Source organism: Ailuropoda melanoleuca, chromosome 18, assembly GCF_002007445.2.
Source record: "Ailuropoda melanoleuca isolate Jingjing chromosome 18, ASM200744v2, whole genome shotgun sequence".
Lineage (NCBI taxonomy): Eukaryota > Metazoa > Chordata > Mammalia > Carnivora > Ursidae > Ailuropoda > Ailuropoda melanoleuca.
The window spans coordinates 20,128,461-20,151,691 of record NC_048235.1 but is presented as its reverse complement, the minus strand read 5'-3'; the positions used below and the strand labels follow the sequence as shown (position 1 = coordinate 20,151,691).

The window sequence follows — 23,231 nt, the reverse complement described above, 5'->3', positions numbered from 1 at the left end:
GGATATTTCTTATAAATGCTTCTGATAATCATAAAAGAAACTTCAGTAATCTTCCTAAAAATGGCATGAGTGATAATCGCTTGTAACCTATCCCCTGCTGTCTGGAAACCCCCACTGTAATAACCAATCACTGTAAAGGTCAACTACTTCTTCATTTCTACTTTATAAGCCATTCTGTAACTTTACGTCCCTGAGTTTTATAATAGTCCTTGAATTTGAGGACCCTTACTTTAAAAACTGTTCCTATACTCCCAATAAATTTTATTAAGTACTATTTATTGATTTGATGGTTTTAACTTTATTTCTGGATTTTGGACAGATGTAACCAGAGAAAGATGAAAGGGAAACCTAATTTAACTCAGGCCATCACAACATGACTGAAACTCAAGGAACTCAAGTAATTACCCAAATTTCAGTGGTTCTCAAACTATGTATCATGGTTCCCTAAAATTTCAGTGGTAGTATATGGTATGTGTGTGTGTTGAACTTGGTTTGAGAATGGGGAGTGGGAGGGGCTGGTATTGCATAGTGCTGATAGTGGCTTTTCTCTTGCATGCGGTAGGCTTCCAATCAAGGTTGGTTGGTTTTCTCCAGGAAGGGTTCCATAAACCGTTGCTACATAGAATGGATTGGAAACCATCTGTATAGAGAGAGGTTAGTGTAAGCATAAATACCTAACTGGAGAAGTCAGGTATTTATTGTTTTCCAGAAGTTGGATAATATGGTCACGGAAGACTCAATTATTTTATAATTATTAATCAGTACTTTGATACAATGGTTGTGAGAATAGAGTTGAAATATTTACTCTGCAGAATTTTCCCTGACCTCCTCCACTTCATTGTGCAGACGTAGCCAGATAATATTCTTTGAGCTTTCACTGTTCGGAGTAGAAGACGCTTAGAGTTAGCCTGTGCGGCAGGCTTACCGATGCTGGTTGTACATATCTAGAGTAGAAATGAATACAGAGGCCATAATAAAGTTGAAGAAATTGAGGAATTTCTGGGCTAAAATTATTTTAGTTTTCTCTTCATTTTTCAATCTGTTAGTCATTTGGGCAGAATACATAATAAATGTGTTTCCAGAACTGACGAGTTGTTAAATCTTAACATTAGTCCATGTCAAACATGTTTTAATATCATGGCAAAGAATGTTCTTATAAAAGTGAAAAGCTCCTATCATTTTCTTAATCTCTGGCATCTTTCAGTATGGTATGAATATATTCATCCTGCTGCAAGCAGACGTTACAGAATTTTGTGTTCATTCTTAAAATGTCGATTTAACTAAATTAAGATCCTGCTAAATCTGTGAGAGCATTTTATCATAATGTGCTTGTTGCTTTTGTAAGACTTGTAATTGGTAACAAAAATTTCCAAGTGACACAATACCAGACCTTAATAAATATTTCTTTAAACAAGGTAATCTATGAAACAACACATGAAATAGAAGCCAAGAAAAAGAAAGCTATGCACACAAGCCCTGAAGAAAAAATCATTGTAAATATATTCTGATTTTCTATGATTGCTGATGAAATTTGTCCCCGTGACTGGAACTAGTACATATCTTCATCTATAATGTGAAATGGTATAACTGATTTTGGGAATCCATATAATTCCTATGTGCTAAGAAAATGAAAGTTAGACCTTCAAAAATCTCAGTTTCAGGTTATTTTGAAAATTAAGGTTTATTCAAACAAATGAAGAATGTTAATTCTGTGTTAGATGGAGAGAGTTAAATCATATCTAGCTCTGTGTGCAGTTGTAACGCACCCGTTCTGGAGCAGAACACATGGTGTTCAGAGCCAGAAAAATTAATAGATTTTATTCGCATGTATCTCTACTGTTTCCTTGACAACTACTATAGATGCTGCTATCACCATGGGGATGGTTCTTCTAAATGAAGCAGCAACATCCAAGGGAGATGTTGGAAAAAGACGGAGTAAGTCTGTGTTGCTATTTTTGTAGTTTTGTTTTAGTCTTAAGATTCATTTAAGTAAAATGGGAAATATATAAAAGTCCTTAAACATAAATTTCTGAAGAAATGCTCTGCTATGAGAAAGGTTGCAGTTTGTTTTTGTTTTACTTTTTTTCTATTTCTTGGATGTGGGTGTACAAATACTTAAAATATATTTCTTCCAAAATGAGGTTGGGCGATTTTCTGTGGAATTGCATATATAAAAGCAAGCTGTCAACCCTGGTCAGGGGTGCTCTGACCCATGTCTACAGCTTCACGTCTCCACAATCATGTCCACATGACAGGGAGACACAAAATTCTGTGGTCAGAGTCTTCAGAGATTTTATTGGCAAATGCTGTGTTCCTTATGCCACAAGAATCAGGTGTACATTCAAGGACTCACAGTTTTCAGATAGGTTTTGTACACTGAAATATAATACCTTCTGATTACCTCCAAACTTCTTTTGATCAACATTTGAAAAGGAGTTATTTGTTGATAGTGTCTTTTCCAGGCTCTTTGCCTTTTCCAGTGGTGTTCCGAGATTTACAGCTTCACGGATTTCCAGCATTATGTTTCTAAGCAAGTTAACTACATTTTATCCTGAAACTATTCCTTTTGGGGGGGGGGTGGAAAAAAAATCATTCTTATGAAGTAATAGATCTTGACAAGGGAAGAACACAGGAGAAAAATCTACCCTTAGGAGCATAGGTTAGGAATGAAGAGAGGGCCTTAAATTTCCTTCCACAAACCTTTTTATTATTATTATCAAGTTCCTGTGTAATTTTATGATTAAACCTATAACGAAAATTTTTCCCAGAATGCTTTGCATTTCTGGAAACTTTTTAAACTCAGAATTTATGTTTGAGCAGCATAGGTGTCTGAGAAACACAATTTATTAAGAAGTTTAAAATAAAAATCCAGAAACTTGTTTTCTTCTTGGAAGTATTAGCTATGGTGACTATATAAATAAATCATAGTGATTTCTAAATAGTTATCTCATGTGTTAAAATATTTTGGATACAATATACAGTTTAGTCTGTCCTTTGTTTTCCCATGATGGTATCTATACACCATTGTAAAGAAACTACAAAAGAATCTAATGCATTACTTTTAGTTAAGCATTGTGCAGAATTTCATTTTATGATACGTCTTTTGAATAAACAATGTAATGCTCTTGGAATTGACAATGTCTATGAAGACAAATTCTTCTGTGATTATTTATTATATATCCTGTCTTATTAAGCTAAGTAATAGTAATAAATACATAAATGTTTTATCTTACAATATCTGTGATACTGAGTTTACCAAATCACTACTTCCAGCTTCCATCTTGGTAGATATTTCTCTACATATCACTCCCAACGCCCAGCACTGTCAAATTATTTATTCATGTGTAGTGTGAGAGAAAGAAAGAGACATGGGAAATATATTTTACAATTACTCCTTTTTGATATATAATACAACTACTGTGATTATTATTGCTCAGATCAGAATGATTCTGTGTCATCATAGCATTTTCTTACAAGTATATGTTACCTTGTATGGGCTGCAGTGGTTCACTCCTCACTACTACTATTTCAGTTCCGCTGCTCCCTTCCCTGTATGTAAGGACTTGAGTAGCACTGTTTTGTTCCACTGCACAGAATCAAGTAAATACATTGTTTTACTTGATCATATACTTTTTTTTTTTTAGGATTTTATTTATTTATTTGACAGAGAGAGAGAGACAGCCAGCGAGAGAGGGAACACAAGCAGGGGGAGTGGGAGAGGAAGAAGCAGGCTCATAGCGGAGGAGCCTGATGTGGGGCTCTATCCCAGAACGTTGGGATCACGCCCTGAGCCAAAGGCAGACGCTTAACAACTGCGCCACCCAGGCACCCCTTGATCATATACTTTGAGCTTCCTTTCCCATTGAGCACAACCAAAGTGGCAAAGGGAGTAAAAGTGTTTTATTTAGCTTCTGAAAATTTAAAACAAGAAAGGATGAAGTGTTTGATAAAAATACCAACTGTGTAAAATAAAGCATTAGGTAATTCTAAGTTTAGTAATGTTGCTGTAAGAAGGGATGCTGTTATTATTGTATCTAGTGCCTGGTGTCTGTCATACTTGGATAGTTTTTTAAAAGGTGTTTTCATTTTGGGATATTCAGCCACCTACTTTTTTACTTTATTTTCTGCCAGTATTCATTGGAAGTTCAACTGCATGAATTTTGTCTGAGATGGAATGTCACAGAGGCTACAATTGAATGTTGTTAAGCACTTATGACTTTCAACAATTTATACTCAAAACTGAAAGAATGATATTCCTACAGAGTTGAAAGAAAACTGACAGATTTCTAGACCATTTTTTGACAGTGTCACAACTTATCCACTCCATGATTTCCAGGATTGTAATTAAACCTGGTCTCAGACCTGCTAGAAGGATTTTTTTAATGTATTTCATCATTGTGGAAGTATATTGAACTGCTAACTTTTCCTTGTGTTCCTGTGCCTTAGTGTGTTTCATTTCTTTTCTCTTCTTTCTAATTATTTCAGGTATTTTCAGTATTTTTTATAAGAATTCTCTGAAACTAATGAAAGGATACAAGTATTGTCCAAATGTTTTATTCTTAAATGCTTGTATTAAGAATTAACTCTATTTTCTACTTATTTATGGCACAGATTTAAGTCCATTTCAGTTATTTAAATACATTTGTTTTTCTTTATTACAAACATATCTGCATTTAATTGGCTCAGATTTTTAAGCATTTTATAAGCATATATTTTACTAATAGTAATAAATCTTGTTTAAATACTCTATATATTTGCATATGTATTTCCATTGTAGCTATTTTCCCTCTTGTTAACTTGCCTGGGATAAAGGGATACTGAAAACCTAGACCATAGCACATTCTACTCTAATGTTGGCCTTCTGTTCGTTTGTTAAAAGAAATTAACAGCACTTTGACACAATTATCTACTCTGTGGGGGAATTTTCCCCCCTTTGGCTCTCCAGAATCCATATTACTTCACTCCCAAAGGTTTTATTCCTAGCTTTTTATACACTAGGATGACTATTTCTAAGTAACAGACTTTTACCAAAGCAATAATCTAGCCCATAATCTAAAATGACATTTCTTTGTAAATATTGCATGGCATCTGAAAAGAATAAAATTCTTTTTAGTATTCTAATAATGTAAATGTCTATGCTAATATAGCCATTGCTTTATAAGGCAGGGGCTGATAATCTTGTTTGTGGTTTATCACATATTTTGTTTTGTTTTGATCCCTCTGAGGCATTTTAGTATTTGTGGGAACTCTGTAAGAGAAGAAAAGCACCAGAAGACTTAGATCAGTCACTTTTGTTGTTTTCATACCCCAAATAGTACATTTTCATTGAGAAGAATGTGGAAAATAATGAATACATTGTATTTTGGATTATCTGGTTTGTTGTGCCTGTATGTGCCATGAACTATTGAAATGTAAGTATACTGTTATTAATTGAATGCATTTAAAAAACATATGCATTTGGGTTACATGTATCTAGACACTAATGGCATTTTCTTGTCTTTCTAGTAATTTGCCTAGTGGGATTAGGCCTGGTGGTCTTCTTCTTCAGTTTTCTACTTTCAATATTTCGTTCCAAATACCACGGCTATCCTTATAGGTAATATCATTATACTAATGTGAATGTTTTTATTTTTAACTAATAATGTATACTTAAAAGCTAATATAAAGTAGCTAACTCGTTTGCCAAGTGATTTTAAACTCAGTTAAGCAAGTCTTTGAGCACCTGCCATGCGTTCGGCTCAGACTTTGCACAGGACCTATAAGGCACAGGGCCTTACAGGCAGAGTGGAGTTTCATTTTAGAGATACATATAACATATGTATTATATATGTACGTATAATACAGTGGGTTTTAGCTTTGTGGAATTCATCACATTTCTTTTTCTCTTGTTTTGTCTGTCCATCCGATCATTCACATTCAAATTCTTTGGCTTCCTCAGGTTTATATAGGATATAGGTTTCCTCCCATGACATTTACATAAATGCATCTCTCGGAACTAACAAAATACAGTGTAAGGGAATCAGTATGCACCCCAAAAAATATCAATTTTACGTTTGACAAGTTTTCAACTTTAATTAGTCTAGCACATGGATTTATGCTAAAGTTACCTTAGTTGTGGTAGATCTTGCTTGGTTTTTATTATATTATAATTATTTTTGCACTGCATCATTTTCCTTTTAAATTACCTTTTATTTTCTCAGAAATTTTAATCAGTTGTCTTGTGAATGTAATAAATAGATGATAAACATTAAAAGCAAGTGCTGCTATAAGGTCTGCAGAGATTACATGTCAGAGATTTGGATAAATCCTGACCTAAATCCTAAAAACCTGACAGAACAGGGGGAAAATACACATCTATACGACTAGTTTACTGGAGAAAAAAAGATGATAGCACAAGCAAGAGTGAGAGAGGTAATAAATGAAAGAGTGGGAGAGAGAAATAATTCCGAGAAGTGGAAATGTGAGATATTGGTAAAGAAGGAAAAGATATCTCTTCCCACGGAATTATTCAGCCAGAGAAGCTTGGTCAATTATGAACGTAACATAATAGCCCCACATTCTCAAATGGTTTGCATTCCCAGAAGTGTGTTTCTGTGGCACAATCATTAGAGCATTTGATTAAAAGAGAAAAAATCAGCTTTGCTCATCTCAGATAAAGGCAGTTTGTAAGGAATGAGAGAATGAGATATAGGACACCATCATTATAGGAAAGGGAAAACATGCAAAACTTTCCAGAAGGCATGTGCTGGCTGGAAGTACTTCTGACAAGACATTTGTGGATATCTGTCTTTACACTGAATTAGGCTCTGCTATTAACCCTGGGGACCAAGAGCTAAGATAATGCAATCATTTGCAGCAGACATAGACTGAAGTAGGCCTGCAAATGAAAGAAGAATAGTTTCTCGTCCAAGACCATATCCTTGATTTGAAATGAACTACAAGGACAAACACATTTTTTCCTTTAAAAAGACTGAAAAAACTCCCCACTTCTGCCTGCTTTAGATAATACCTGTACTTTGGATAAAACTGTTGAGCTATCCCTTAGTGAAAATGCGCATTTGAGCATAATACCATATACTAATTTAAAAATCACCTGTAGCCAGGGACTTCAGCTCCAGTGCCAAAGTACTTTCCTGGGTGTAATGCCTTAGCCTTTTATGGCCTTCGATTTCTTCCTTTTAAATTTCTGTGAATTATAACTTTTGTATCAAGAAATACTACTGATAGTTTAAAGGTCTTGGACATAGTTCTAAATTTTTATTTCTCAGAATTTTTAATTCTGTTTTATCTACAGCCTTTAATTTCTTCTGTGTGGTGATCTTTATGTGTTTTATTTTTATTTTAATCTTAAGCCTCACAAAACCTTAAACATTTATGTTCTACATTATATTTTCTCAGTACTTCATACTATTATTTTTGTTGACCTTTGTAAGTATTGAAAGGGATAAATGTCTGCTTGAAATATTTATCCTATTTCCTTAAATCTCTCCCACATTTTAGTTTTAAGGGTGCTTTTCCTACAGTGTCAATAGGTTTCATGCCATCACTGAATTCTCCCAGATTCTCTATTAGGTTTCAATAAGCGAACTTGCTGGATTTAAATTCCTGATCTAAAAACAAAACAAAACAGACCCCTCCTGATCTGACACTGTGTGACCTTGGACAAGTTACTTGATTCTTCTAAACACTGGTTTTCTCATTTGTAAATGGAAAAAAAAATTACATACTTCATTTGACTATTATAAGTATCACATGAGAGAATGCATGTAAGTTACTTATCACATCACCAAGTACGTGGTAAATAACACATAGTATTAATTACTCAATAAATGTTAGATGCTTTATTATCCTTAATTTAGATAGATGTAAATATTTCAAACTCATTTAATTTACTTTTCTAAGTAGGATTTTCTTTACACTGATGATTAAGTAACTTTTATATTTGCATGATTCAGTTGAGTGAAGAACAGATTGTCCCTGAACCTTTTGATGAACTTAATTGGGCTCCTGAGTCCCTTGAAACTACCAGTGAAATATCAAGATTATTAAGAATTTGGTGTAATTACCATCTGAGCCATAGTTCAAAAAAGAAATTTTATTCCAATGGTAGCACTGCATTCATTTTGTGTATTAAATAAAAATTAACTTAACTTTAGGTTTGTCCCATTTTCAAAGAAAAGCAAAGAGCTAGTAGCAATACATGATAGTCTTTACTTAGGGGTAATTTCTTGTTTGTTTTTTTTTCCCACTGATGCACTTGACCTACAAAAATTCAAAAAATTTCTGTAAAAGTACTTCTGACCCATGTCTCTACTTTAGTAAAAAATAATAAAAAATAACATGAAACATTTTCTATTAATTCTGTCACTTTGCTTCCTATTTATAAAACTCTTTAGTTGATTTGGTTGTCTTAGCAAGACAGAGTAGCAGAATGGAAAAATCAGATTTACAATCAGAAGAGTTGAGTTCAAGTTCAGAATACAATTTTGTAATTAAGAACTCTAGCTCTGCAGTCACACAAGTCTGAGTTTGAATCTTAGATCCTCTCTGCTAACTTTGGGACTTGGAGTTAGTTAAGTTCTGGGTCTCATTTTTCTTCTCTTTGAAAATCATGTTTTAGTTTTTTTATGGGGTTGGAGACAGGCTCCGTTGTTAGGTTTGTCTCATGTTATTTCTCTGTCTTTTGCCAAGATCTTTAACTTTGTTGAGCTTCTTTCTTCATTTGTAAACTTGGTATAACACCTATCTCAGATTCTGTGAGGATAAATTCTCTGATCACTTTGTAATGCCTGAAATGTAGGGAGGTTCTCAGTAGATACTTACTTCACCTCCTTAACCTGTACAAGCCCTTCAGCTTCAGCATCTTCATTACATTTTTGTTCAGCACTTTACTTCATTACATTGTTCATAAGCATTCATACGTAAGTGTTTTATGTATTAAAGTCATTTTCATTCTGTAATATTGTGAGATATCTTAGAGAAGAGTCTTTGAAGATACCTTTTGTATTTCCAAAGTGCTGTGCGCATAGTAGGTGCTCATCATATTAATTGACTATTTAACTCAAAAACATTTTTTATTTATTATTTAAATGCAACAAAAACCGTTAAGATAGACACAGTGAAAAGAAGAGTACTGTGCACATTGTAGAACTCCAGAAGATGGAATTCTCATCAAATGACACCTCATGGAGTTGTCAGGTTATTCCACATACCGAAAGGGATGTGTGGTGTGTGGAAAGAGAATTATTCCAGAAACCTGAGCTATAAAGATACTTATTGCAAAATCAGATTGATTCTTAGCTGGCTGGCATCAAATAATAAAAATATATTTTAATTAAGCTTATAATGGACATAGAAACTATTTTCTATCTTTAAAAAATACTTTTAATTTCTGATGTCTTTGGCTATTTTGAGAGATAGTAAAAAAAATGGAATGACATTCAGTAATGGAAAGTACAGAATAACAGCTAGAAGTGAGAGACATTCATATGAATTTTGAGAAAAGTATGATAGTGAACAAGTCTAGCAAGGCAAAAAAATCGCAGGGTATACAGTATAGCAATTTCACATTCATTTCTAGATCTTACATGTAGATCTTTCATCTGTAGAGAAGATATTAAGTATAATCTTGAGCTGTACAAATAGAAAAATAATATCGAAATGCTGTGGTGATCAACCCACAATACATATCACTGATAAGAATTTCACTGGGATTGTCTTTCTCCTGCTGAGTTCTAGCTTTGAAGAATGACATAAAGGACCGAAGATTTAGAGAGGATTCGGAGAGGAGCTGCAATGCTCTAAAGGCACCATTGTCTGGCCCCTATCTTATCTAGATAAAGAATACAGTGCTAAATCTTGTAATAATATTTTGCAAATGGAAATTGAATCTTAAGGACTATTTTTTCCATATTGTTGTATTTCACTGTGGTGTATTGGAAAGTGATCTGGACTTTGAGTGAGAAGATGTGATTTGGACCATGGCACTTTAAAACTATAACCTCAGGCAAGTCTTTTAATCTTCTCTGAGCCTCAGTTTTCCTCATCTTTCAAATAAAGACCATAATATTTCTCTCATACGTAAGACAAGTAGCAAACTGTTGTTTTACAGATATAAGGTGACTTCTAACTGTGAGACCCTACATTCCAGTCTTAGGCTGTTGTATTATGCTTTAGAGATAAGCCCTCAGAGACAGATGTCTATGATAGACTTTGACCCATGGAATTAAGCATTTGACAGGTTTTTTAAATACTCCCATGTATACATATGCACTCCACTCCACAAACAATATATAATTTCATTTAGTTACTTCTCTCTTATTATTTTAGGGAGGAAAGCAGAACTAAAATGACAAATACATTTCATTCTGCCTAGGACAAATGTAGTCACGTCTTTTTCCACTAACAGTATAAATTTTAATTTCCAAGATGATAAAACAAAATACGAGTCTTTTTTTTTTTTTTAAAGATTTTTATTTATTTATTTGATAGATATAGAGACAGCCAGTGAGAGAAGGAACACAAGCAGGGGGAGTGAGAGAGGAAGAAGCAGGCTCCTAGCGGAGAAGCCTGATGTGGGGCTCGATCCCATAACGCCGGGATCACGCCCTGAGCCGAAGGCAGGCGCTTAACCGCTGTGCCACCCAGGCGCCCCCAAAATACAAGTCTTTTAAAAGTATGTCCTAAGATTTTTTTCAGCATTTGATAATTTCAGAAATAGATACTAGGACACTATATAAAATAAAATAATTTGTAGAAAAGTCAGTTTTTTGCTTTTGTTTTCCTTTTACATTTTGTACTGCTCATTCCAACCCCTCCAACCTCACAACACCTAGTCTGAACAGACATACACAAAAACAGCTCTAGAGGGTGAGTTCCATCTTGACAATGCAACTTTCTTACTCTGACAGAAACTCCACCATTCAGCAACCCATTGAAAACAGAATCTAAAAGACTCCGGTGAACTAAGACTTTTTTCTTCTTCACCTATCCCTCAACCTTATTCCACACACTAACTTTATTATTCTTTTTCCTCCAGACATAGTATCCACCTTCCTGATCATGCCTAATTACTAATAACCATGCTATGAAAGCTTTAGTAAGTCCTGCAGTTTAGGCTGTGTAGAGAAGTGGCCTTAGCAGTAATGAGACTTGACAGCTGTTGCCCTGTGTAACCACAGATACAGAAAGGTTTCCATACCCAAAGATCTCATTCCCTTCTCCTAATGAAGTCTTCAATTTCTCTAGGCCTTTTTTGGATTGTTGACTTCAGACTTAAAATTTTCCTGGCTTCAGTAATCTTCAGGCTAAAGAGGACTGGCTAACAGCCATAATGTACTTGCATCCCCTTAGACCATTTATGAATATAAAGTAAAGGTTAAGAAAACCCTAAGAACAGTGAATCATTGAGTGCCACTAACTGCAAGGCCAACTGAACAATTCAACTAGTGGACGATCCATGCTGAGTAAAGAAGCAAGGCTTTTCCTCCCTTCCACACTTTCAATACCAAAATGAAATCTGATCAACTGCCCCTTAATCACATAAATGATTTCTATAAGACAGAGTGTCGTGTCACCATTGGGTCTCCCTGACTCTTCCCCAGTTTGAGAATAGAAAGTACAGTACACAAGAAAATTCTGTCCAGATGAAGAGCTCAGAGAATTTAAGCAGCTCCCAGTTGGACAGAATTCATGCATTCAAGAGCACTGTGTACACACACTTTTTTAAAAATACCAACAACAGATAATTAGTTTAAGTAAAAACAAAATGCAAGCCACTATTTTGATGCCTATTTAGACTTTTCACAGGAAGAAAGAAGGAATAAACATGCTTTACATATAATATGGGTCTCCAGTAACCACATCCAGAGGTCTTTTCTCATTCTACAATGGCTTGGTTGAGTGGTTTCAACAGAGACTTATAGCCCACAGTATGTATTCACTTCTTGGCCTTTTACAGAAAGCGTATGGACTCCTCATACTGAACATACTCCCTGTACTAAACATAACACAATGTTATTTTCATTCTTAGGCACCGTTTTTCACTCAGCTCCTGTAGCCTAGGCTACTGTCCCTTTATTTAACTTGTTTTCAGAGTCAGAGTTTGCTTTGTTTGCTTGTGTTTCAATTCCTCTAACAAACACATGGACTTGCCATCATATCAAGTATGTCTGTGTTATACTTAATTGTGTCCAGGTCTTACTCTCCTCTAGGAAAGAAACCTAACGGCCATGACTTTCAGTCATTACGTGCCTTACAACACCCTTCTATACACAATTGTACACAAGACATGGGCAATAAATCTTTGCTGCATACTGATTGAGATATTTTTTGGCTCAAGTTGGAGGAAATAACTACCATTTTAAATAATGTTTCTCTAGAAAAACTTACTTGGAATTTCAAATAATAACCTTGCTACAGACTTTTGAAACATCACTTCTCTGCAAGTCAAGGACTGCACTTTTATGTAAATCCTGAATGTCTGTTAGTATGAGGGAGTAATTAGGAAAGAACCAAACTTGTAAGTTTTTGAAGATCTTCATCCCATTCCTTCTTTGTTTACACAGTGCCCTCTGCATCACTGATGTACTTTAAGCAGTAATCAAATTACACAGACCAGAAGGGAATAGTTGTATCCCTTCAAGCTAGAAAAAGTGGGAGTTTCTGGGGCGTATTCATGCTGGTTCTAGTCTGCTCTCTAATCTTTCTGTGTATAATTCTCTAGACTTGCCATGTAGCCTCCATCTTCTATTGCTATGTGAGTCAGTTGACCATACATGCATTTACTTCAAATTAAGCTAGTTCCAGTAGTGTTACACATGTACACGCTACCATGGCCTGTGAAGAGAATCATTCATGACAGAGGGTAGAGGGGAGTCCAGACAGAAGTTGAGGAAGTTGGGCTGAGGAACCCAACCACAACACTGAAAAATACTTTCCAAGCAAGAGGACTACATTTGATTTTTGGTATTACAACCGTTTTCATGTTATAAAAGTATTTTCATACATTTTTACAATAATCATTACTAGGAAAGATGCTATCCAAGCGCTATTACAAACATAAATATCGGAGAACTGTTAACATTATACATCAAAATTACTAGACAGGTAAATGTGAAAAGAAAAAATCATGTCAGAACCTGACAGATAGGAATGAGGGACTAATCTCGAGTGATGAAATCCATATAAAACATTCATACTGGAATAGACCTTGGATGTTTAATATTAATATTGAATGATTACCTAGAGAACAATAGTTTATGCTTTTCTAAGAAAGATTTTAACAAAACATTTTTGACACACTTCAATCTTTCCAATGTCTTGAACAAACACTTGTAAAGTTTTTGTAAAGTTTTTAACTTTTTATGAAAAATATTTTAAATATAAAAGAACAGGAAGTAGTCTGTTAAACATATCCTTTATTGTAAGACAATAGGATCAGTTCTAGATAAAATATATATTTGTCATTGCATAATAAAATATAAACTAAAGATTGTTTTAACAGTTTTAAAAAATAAGTATTTTTTAAAAATCCCTAGCGTGAACCAGTAGTGCGGTAACTAAGGATTCTTAATTTTTTTAATAGGAAGAAGATACAGAGATCCTTTTGTGAATTTAACAACATCTAAAAATCATAGAATCTTTTGACTTTTCTAGCTCCAAAAAGTGAGGAAGTATAAAATGATCATGAGGGTCATATTACTGTTTCTGCTTTTATGGTACAATATTTTTAGCGATGGTAAAAGGTGATCTTTAGTGCACACAGCTAGAAATCTTTAGACCAGTTGTTCAAAAAATAAACCCTACAAATTCTCAGTCTCCTTAAGTCATAATTTTTTCAACTTTAAGTTTGAAGTATTTTATGAACAAGTTTTCTTTTTGTCATTAACCCTCATTCTTCAGTTAGCTTTGATCTTTAGGGGAAGCTTAAAACTAAAGGCAGAAAATGCCAAAGAGTTTATCTACAAAGGACATGTCTTGATGCACTGCCATCAGTGTTAAGGGTTATGTGGACTGAACAGCAGCCACTGTTTACTGCTGACACACTTCTTCATGAAGATGGTTACCCTTGCAGGACCTCAGTCATAACTAGTTATTTTGAAAAATAGAAGCAAGGTCTTGTTGCATCGGGGGATCAGCACGTGATTTCTAGCCTTTAATAATTCCTCAGAAATGGAGTACTTATTGTAGTTTGTATAGCCTTTTTATTTTATAATTTATATATTGTATTTTTATTATATGTTATATAACATTTTAGGTATTTTTAAATACGTGTTTACTTTTAGCACATAGTGTCACTAGGGTCATTAGGTTGATAAAATAGGAGCACTGTAAAGAACTTTGGAGATCAGCCAAACAAACATTCTTTTCACTAATGAGGAAACCGAGGTTCAGAAAGACAAAGAAATATATTCCTAGGATATTTGGATTTAAACATCCAGGTATTAAACTTACAAAACTTAACAGTTTTCCAACTACGTGGCTTTCCAACTATAGCAACAATTAATTTCATTTTTTGTTTTAATATTTGGTTAAAACATGGTTTGTTTCTGGTTGTCCTGCAAAGTTATATTGTCAAGACAACAAACAAACAAAAAAAAAACAACCTTGCCACATGCACATGTTAGCAAAAGGTACAAATATCAAGCAGAAACTTAGTAAATGTTATTTAAATTGACTTACCATCTTACAACTTATATTTCTGTTCATAGATCAAAAACTTTGCTTAGGGAAGTTAAGAAAAATAGCTCCCTTTTATCTGTGTACAAGCATCTGTGTACAGATACTTATGTACTCAATCTGAGGACACTCATGATTCATATATACATTCTTTTTGGTTGTACAATCTATTTTAGCTATGGATTTCATTTAAAAACATCCAGCTTTTAGTTATTTTATGTAAGTGAATGAATTATAGATTGAAGAAATATTTTTTTTTAGGACATTGAAATGACCCACTTCAAATCTTTGTTTTAATCCATACTTTTTGTTCCTCTTATTTGCATTGCCAGTTTAAATGCTGGTTTAACTACTGCTCTAAGCAGCAGTGAATGTGGCTCACAGAAAGAAATAGGGTATTTTACCCAAACTTAAACACCGCTAGTTCAAGTTCTTATCAGCATCCTCTCCCACCCCTGGCCTATTCTCACCACAAGTGTTGACCCCATTCCAGGAACTAGCTCAGAGAAATTGCCCTGATTAAAAATTAGAATGGGATGAATTAATATAATTATGACATTTTTGTATGCTATTTACATGTACTATTTTAGAATGATTTAAAAGCATATTGTGTTTTCCTTATTTTCAGCATATAATTTTCTTTCTTTTTCAGCTTTTTAATTAAATGAAGCCAAGTGGGATTTGCATAAAGTGAATATTTACCGTGAAGATAAAGTGTTCCTGAGATATAGTTTGAATTCTTGAGTTCATTTCCACGCTGATTGTGATAATTCTAGCTTATTCTTGTATAATTTTTGAAATGTGTTTTCCTAGTGAATTTAATTTATAGAAGTGGATGATTAAATTTCATATTAGCACTGGAAACAACAAAGTAAATACTGAAGTGTTTTCAAGCATATTATATTTAGTATATGCTATAGGACTGAAATAAATGACAATGTAATTATGAATTCATGTGTTAGAACTGTTCACTCATTAGTAAATAAAACCACAATGTTAGTAAGGGAAAACTATGAAATATATGTTAAAGAATCCTTAAGGTTGTACAGAGATAAGGTATATGCATGAAAATATGTCACATACTGAAAAATTATACTCATTGTCATTTCAGTATAAAGGATGTGTGTATGGTTACAAATGTTTTGTTTTTATTAATCACAATTAGATAAAGAGACAGGGAGCTGGATGAACAGTGCCTACAACTTGGAAGCCTAACCTAGGAAATGGAGGTTTTTCCCAGGACATAAATTTTAAAGCAAACAGGACTAAATTAGTAATGTTGAAGGCATCAGGTGATGGAAGCAACACACCAGAACTAAAAATTAATTCCTAACTTTAGAAGGGTCACCCAGGAATCCAAACTTGTAACTGCCAAACTAACCCATGATGGCCATTTTCCCCATGTGTTATATGGAAAAAGTTTGCCATCAAAACTTCATTCCTGAATCCAGATAAAAATTATCCTATACACAAGTGACTCAGTGAAGCTTTCTTAAAAACGAAATATAGGAGTCTAATCATTATTATGTTTGTGTATCCTCTTTTAGTTTATAAAGCACTTTTGCGTATGTTATTTTTTTTTCTTTACAGCAACCCTGTAAATTAGGAAATACAAATTTGTCTGACTTACAGAAGTATTAGAGGCTGAAAGCCAAAAAGAATAGAAAAACAGAGCTTATAACTGGGCTTCCAAACTCTCATTCCTGAGTTTTTATTTTTTGTGGTGCTAAAGAAGAATTTAAAAACACAGTTCAACTTTTTTTTTTCTTTTTCCTTTTTTTTTTAAAGGTTTTGTTAATCTAATTTTCATTAAGATTTAAATAGAACATGGAGAACTCAAGAGTTTCAGGTGTACAGTCTCTAACAGGAACCAAGTGTACATCTACTGAATTTATTTATATATTATACCTTTATGAAATTCAATAAAGAATGGGAAATATAAAATCCTACAGGGGCATATGAAGCTAAGTTCCAGGGCAGTATGTGTGCCAGCAATAAGTTATCTTGTCAAAACAGGATATTCAATGAAAATTGCATAATAATTCAGAACTATGTTCACCTTACCACATATTCCCAAATCTATTATTAAAAAGCACATTAAGTCCCCTAGTTCCTGTTCAAAGTGTGATAAATTTAGTACTGGAATGGCATTTATGGAAAAGCATTAAGTGATCATGATCATTTGTTTAATGCCTCTCCCTAGGTAGCACTTGACCTGTAAATGTAAATCCATCGAGTATTTTCACATTTTCTAAGGTTCATTCAGAACAGGCTTTACAACTGGAGTCTGAGACCAAATTTTACATGTAAACACATCTTTATTATTTTTGTTTGTCCCCTTAAGGCTCAAAGTTGTTATTAAACAACATACATTTAGTTTGTCTATAAAGCTTTAATATAGTGTTCAGTCACGACCAAAGTCAGACAATGACCAAGGTAAGGAGAACTTCCCTATTCTAGATTAGTAAAAGTTTTGTAGCCTATATTATGTAATTTCCTCTCAGTAATTATATGCCTACACCAAAAACAGTTCTTTAGCATTTTATAGCTAGAGAGCTGTCACTTTTCTGTAGACTGTTGTTGCATGAGGGAAGTGATTCTAGAGGGAAATAAACTGCCTCAAAACAAGTTGTTACTGGAAAGTGCTATAGGCAAAACTATGAAGAGTGGTTCAAATGTAGTTTCCTTTCACAATTTAGCATATGGAAAATCACATGTGAAATACAGGCTATTTTTACCTTTGCCAGACAAATTAAATTGAAAAAGTCTTATCTGGTATGCTGTATCCTCCAATGTCACTTTTCAACCAGATTTACCACATTGAAGGCTCGCTTAAAAACTGATAATATGTTGAACAGTCTTCAGTTAGAATAAAAAGAATTGTTTTCCTACTTAGAGGAAAAAATCTTAACATAAAATTCCATCTAAAAGAGTTTAATTTCTAACAACATCTGATGAATAAAATGTTGCATTTTGCTCAGCATACTGTTCCTTGCATCAGATATTCACATGAGCAAGCCCAGTAGTGTTGTGTGTTTACTATAATTTTCTTTTGCGTATAAAGTAAATCCCTTGTCAATTAACAATTCAGCAAGCATGGTGATTTGGGGAGATTAGATCTTGTTACCATAGAGCTTGACAAGTATTCCCTTTCTTGATATTTGGGAGAACCTCCCTAAGGGTTCGTGAAGGGAGTAGTTATTTCTAAATAAGGCATGACATATTATTTTGAGATCAAAGACAGTAAACATTTTGTTTTAAGAAGTACTGGTAAAGGCAAACACATTAACTAGAGCATCTAGCAACAAAACATTTGAATGGACTTTTGGAGAAAATGTTCCTCAGAGCTTGTTAACATTTAATTTAAAATATTAAAACAAGAGGCTTTTCTTTTCATACTCTAGCAAGAAGCTGTATTGGGCCAAACTAATAATTTTTCTAATAGAATTTTTTCTAATAGTGGGAAAAGGGGGCGCATAGTAGTCACACTACAAGGGTACTAGTATGTTCATGCTAGCCCCCAAGTTCCCTTATACAATTCAGGAGTATGTGTCATTTATGAATTTTTCTATACTCCCTTTTTTACCTACTTATGTCTGAAATATATATATTCAATGTTTTTATCATATAACTAACAGTCTAAGTATTTACAAAGTTTTAATAAAGCATCACACATTCAGACTATAATAGGAAACTCAGGTCACATTCAGCCAAATGCTGGTGTGTCTATTTCCATTAAAAATTATGCATGCATATGGGCAATGAAAATGGCAGAATGAGGAAATCTTAAGGACCCATCCTTTCCACAGAAACACGAGAAAGACTGGCAGAAACTGTCACTCAATAATGTTCAAGGACTGGAAGATAATGTAACAAATCAAATGAAAGCTTAAATGAAAAGTGACTGAAGCTCAGATGGATAGCTTAATAGCATTTTATCTTAGTCTTTCCCCATCCTCCTCCCCAGTAAGTAGTCGTCTTGAAAAATGGTAGCCTGTAACTGGTATGCGGACCTGGTTCTACAGGAGGCAAAATGCTCCTGTTCCCAAGGAATAGTGTTTGTTTTGACCTGAGGGCTACTGGGAGGATTCAAGGGAGGGGTTTACCTTTGTTTCACCTAACTCAGAAGTTTCTCAGGGTGTTACTACAGAGGGTGTTTCTCCAAAATACTGAAAAGGAAATGAAGGAAATGCTCCTGCCTGAGGCAAAAGTTAACAGTTTTGACAGACAATAGACACACAGGAGGCCCCAATGAAAGGAAAAGCTGGATAGCAAAGTACTTTGGGGAATAAAGGCTTTGAAAAGCTGCCACATGCCAAAACCCAGATCAGGATACATTCTCAGAAAAGATCTGAGAAGACCCTAAGCTTTTACTTCTTTCTGATGTTTACACCCAGCCCAAGCAAGACTTGGAAAGGCTAGAGCATAGTTGTAAACACCCTGGAAAAGTACTGATGGGGTGACCCAACAGAGTCAATCTACAAAACCCAAGGGACTAGTTTCTTTTATTTCTTTTTCTTTCTTTTGTCTGCAGGCACTTAAGGACAGCTCTGTCAAACCACTAGCTGACCACTAAACTAATGAAAGACAAACTTCACAGACCACACATGACAACAGAATTATTATAAAAACAGTTTTGAAAATTCACTAAATAACTACAACTTACACCAAAGAACAAAACTAATTCTAGAGATGGAGCAGAATCCAATTTCCAGAGTTGCTACATTGGAATATTTAGAATGACCAGTTCGAAAAAAGCATACAAAGAAACTAGAAAGCATACAAAGAAATAGGAAAGAAGTTAACACCGTCCTTAAAGCAGAAATTCAACTTGCTAAAGACTTTGTCTTTAACGTACTCAAAGAGCTAAAGGAAACTATAGACAAAGGAACTAAAGGAAACAAATGAACAACATATCACCAAATAGAAAATATCAACAAATAGAAATTATGAAAGGAGTCAAATACAAATTCTAAAACTGAGAAGCTGTAATTGAAAAATTCGCTAGAGGGACTCGAGAGCACACAAATCAGGCACAGTGCGTGAAATGAAATTTGACAATCTCATAAAAGCAAATGGCTAGAATTGTAGAGGAGCAGTTCTTGTATACTGTTGAATGTAAGCTGCTATTAATTCTAACTAGACTTATAAATTTAATATAAACCACAAAGTTACTAGTAATGAAAGAATTAAGTAAATATCTATCACATATAGAAAACAAGGCGTAGAATGACAGAAGTCCCTATCAGTAATTTCTTAAATATAAATGCATTAAACTAAAAGCAGAGATCTGTCAAAAGGATTTTTAAGTATAACTATATAAAATCATATACCAAAATAAATCTCAAATCAATATCGTAACTTTATGCCTTAAGGAGATGGAAAAGAAAAGCAATCTAAACCCAAAGGCAGCAGAATGAAGGCAATAATAAGGATTAGAGGAGAAATAAATATGATAAAGAATAGAGAAACAAGAGAAAAAGTCAATCAAACCAAAACTTGGGTCTTTGAAAAGAGCAACAAAATTGAGAAACCTTCAGCTAGACTAAGAAAAACAAAATAGTTCTCAAACTTCTAAAATAGAAAGGAAAGTAGGAATGAAAATTAACACCTATCTTACAGAAATAAAAAGGATTATCAAAAAGTTCTATAAAGAGATTTTAGGAAAATAGTATTAGGGGAGGATCCTGAGCTCACCTCTTCTTACAGACAGATCAAGGCATGACCTACATAAAATGCAACTCTCTGAAAGTGACAGTGAAAATGACAGAAAACAGACACAGTGGGAACCCACGATCAGGAGGGATAGTACTGTTATAAAGGTCATCTATGAGGAACAAAAGGATCAAGTCCCATATCCCCCCAGCCCTGGGGACCTGCACCAGGAAGGTGAGCCCCCATAACAACTAGCAGGGCTTAATTCTGGGACCTCTGCAATTCAGTGGGACTTCACCTAAATGCAGTCAGGACTGGCATTTTCCCAAAAGCAACTACCACTCCACCACATCTGGCCGGCAATCCCAGCCAGGATCAGCACTCTTTGAGAGCAACTCCTGCCCTGGGAAAGGGGAAGGCAGCCCAATTCACCAGCACTCCCACAGCAGCTGCAACCCAGTCACAGCAGGAAGAGCCTTCTACATAAGGCCACTGCCTTTAAGACCAGAAAACATAGCTAACTTCCATAAAGCATAGAAACAGAGAGACAGGCAAAATGAGATTGTGTCCCAAACAAGACAAAAATCTCAGAATACCCAAATGAAACAGAAATAAGCAATCTACCTGATAAAGAGTTCAAAGTAATGGTTGTAAAGATACTCACTAGACTGGAGAGAAGAATGAATTAACTCAGAACTTCAACAGAGAGAACATATAAAAACCATTCAGAGCTGAAGAATACAATAACTAAAATGAAAAATATGATAGAGGGAATCAACAGCAGATTAGAGGATGCAAAAACCAATAACAACAAAAATATCAGTGATGTGGAACACAGGCTAATGGAAAGAAACCAACCTGAACAGCAAGAAGAAAGGGGAAGTTTAAAAATGAGGATATGTTAATGGATCTTGGCAACAACAGGTGTACTAATATTTGCATTATGGGATCCCAAAAGGAGGAGAGAAAAAGGGGCAAAAAATTTATTTGAAGAAATAGTACCTGAAAATTTCCCTAATGTGGGGAGGGATCAGGCATCCAGCTCCAGGAAACAGCATTTCAAAAAATAAGAACACAAGGAGGTCCATACCAAGACATATAATAAACTCAAAAATTAGTAAAGAGTATCTTAAAAAGCTAAAAAAGAAAAGCAAATATTGACATACAGTGGAAACCCTATAAGGCTATCAACTCATTTTTCAGCAAAAACCTTGCAATCCAGAAAGCAGTGGCATGATATATTCAAAGTGCTGAAAGAAAAAAGCATACAACCAAAAATATTCTACCCAGCAAGTTTATCATTCAGAGTTGGAGGAGAGAAGGAATTTCCAAGACAAACAAAAGTTAAAGGTGTTAAAGGTGTTCATCACCACTAAACTGGCTTTACAAGAAATGTTAAAGAGACTTCTTTAAGTGTGGGGGAGAAAAAAAAAGGCCATAACTAGAAGAAAATTACGAAAGAAAAAAATTTCACTGGTTAAAGTAAACATACAGTAAAGATAGTACATCAAATACTTACAAAGCTAGTATAAATGTTAAGACAAAAGTAGTAAAATCAATTATATCTACAAAAATTAGTTAAGAGATACACAAAATAGATGTAAAATATAATGTTATATACATAAAACATGGCAGGGGGCAGGGAGTAAAAACAGCGTCTTTTAGAGTATGTTCAAAGCCAACTGATCAACTTAATATAGGAAGTTATTTACGAACCTCATATTAACCACAAACTAAAAATCTACAGTAGACACGCAGAAAAATAAAGAAAAGAGAATTAAGCATTATACTGAAGAAAGGCATCAAATCACAAGAGAGGAGAGCTACAGAAGAAAGAACAGTTGACAATAAAAACAACCAGAAACAATTATCAAAATGGCAATAGGTACATAGCTACCTATAATTACTTTGAAGCATTAAGTCCATTTATATTTAATCAGAAGACATAAAGTGCATGAAAGGATTAAAAAAAAATCTATATGCTGTTAAAAAAGACTCCAGCACTAAAAAAAAACAAAAACAAAACATACAGACAGTGAAGGGATGGAAAAAATAGTCCATGCAAATGGAAGCAAAAAATAAAAAATGAGATAGCAGTACTTATATCAGACAAAATAGACTTTAAAACAGACTGTAGCAAGAAAAGAAGGTGGCCATTACATAATGCTGAAGGGACCAACTCAACCAGAGGATATAACAATTGTAAATATCTATGCATCCAACCTAGGAGCATCTAAATTTATAAAGCAAACATTAACAGATATAAAGAGAGAGATTGACAGTAATACAATAAGAGTAGAGAAATTTAACACCCCACTTAGACCAATGGATAGATCACCCAGACAGAAGATCAATAAGGAAACAGAGGTGTTTACAAATATGTACAAAACATTTGATTCAAAAAACAGAATACACATTCTTTTTTTTAAGTATGCATGGCACATTTTCCAGGATAGACACATGTTAGGCCACAAAACAAGTTTCAACAAATTCAAGAGACTGAAATCATATCAAGCATCTTTTCTGACCACAGCACTATGAAATTAGAATTCCAAGAAAAATACTGGTGGGAAAAACACGTGGAAGCTAAACATTCTACTAAACAACCAGTGGGTCAAAGAAAGGAAAGAGGCAAAAATTACCTGAATGCAGGTAGTAAGGAGGGCACATATTGCATGGTGCACTGGGTGTTATACGCAACTAATGAATCATCGAACCTTGCATCAGAAACCAGGGATGTACTGTATGGTGACTAACATAATGTAATAAAAAAACATAATGTAATAAAAAAACATTAAAAAAATTACCTGAATGCAAATGAAAATGGAAACAATAGTTCAAAATCTTTGGGATGCAGCAAAAGCAGTTATCAGAGGAGAATTTGTAATGCTATAGGT

The 23,231-nt window shown here is 34.2% G+C and overlaps 1 protein-coding gene across 2 annotated transcripts in view; it reads left to right on the top strand.

Moving 5' to 3' along the window:
* The window catches only part of TUSC3 (tumor suppressor candidate 3), a 185,963-nt gene extending 170,146 nt beyond the window's left edge, over positions 1 to 15,817 (top strand). The window contains exons 8-11 of one of the 2 annotated variants that reach the window (XM_034647488.1): positions 1,861 to 1,935; positions 5,506 to 5,596; positions 9,944 to 10,006; positions 15,332 to 15,817. In XM_034647488.1, coding sequence (XP_034503379.1) covers positions 1,861 to 1,935; positions 5,506 to 5,596; positions 9,944 to 9,962 — 185 coding nt within the window. In that variant the 3' untranslated portion in view covers positions 9,963 to 10,006; positions 15,332 to 15,817. The remainder of the gene's footprint in view (positions 1 to 1,860; positions 1,936 to 5,505; positions 5,597 to 9,943; positions 10,007 to 15,331) is intronic. The other variant, XM_034647489.1, reaches the window with a different exon arrangement.
* Positions 15,818 to 23,231: the final 7,414 nt, after the last annotated feature.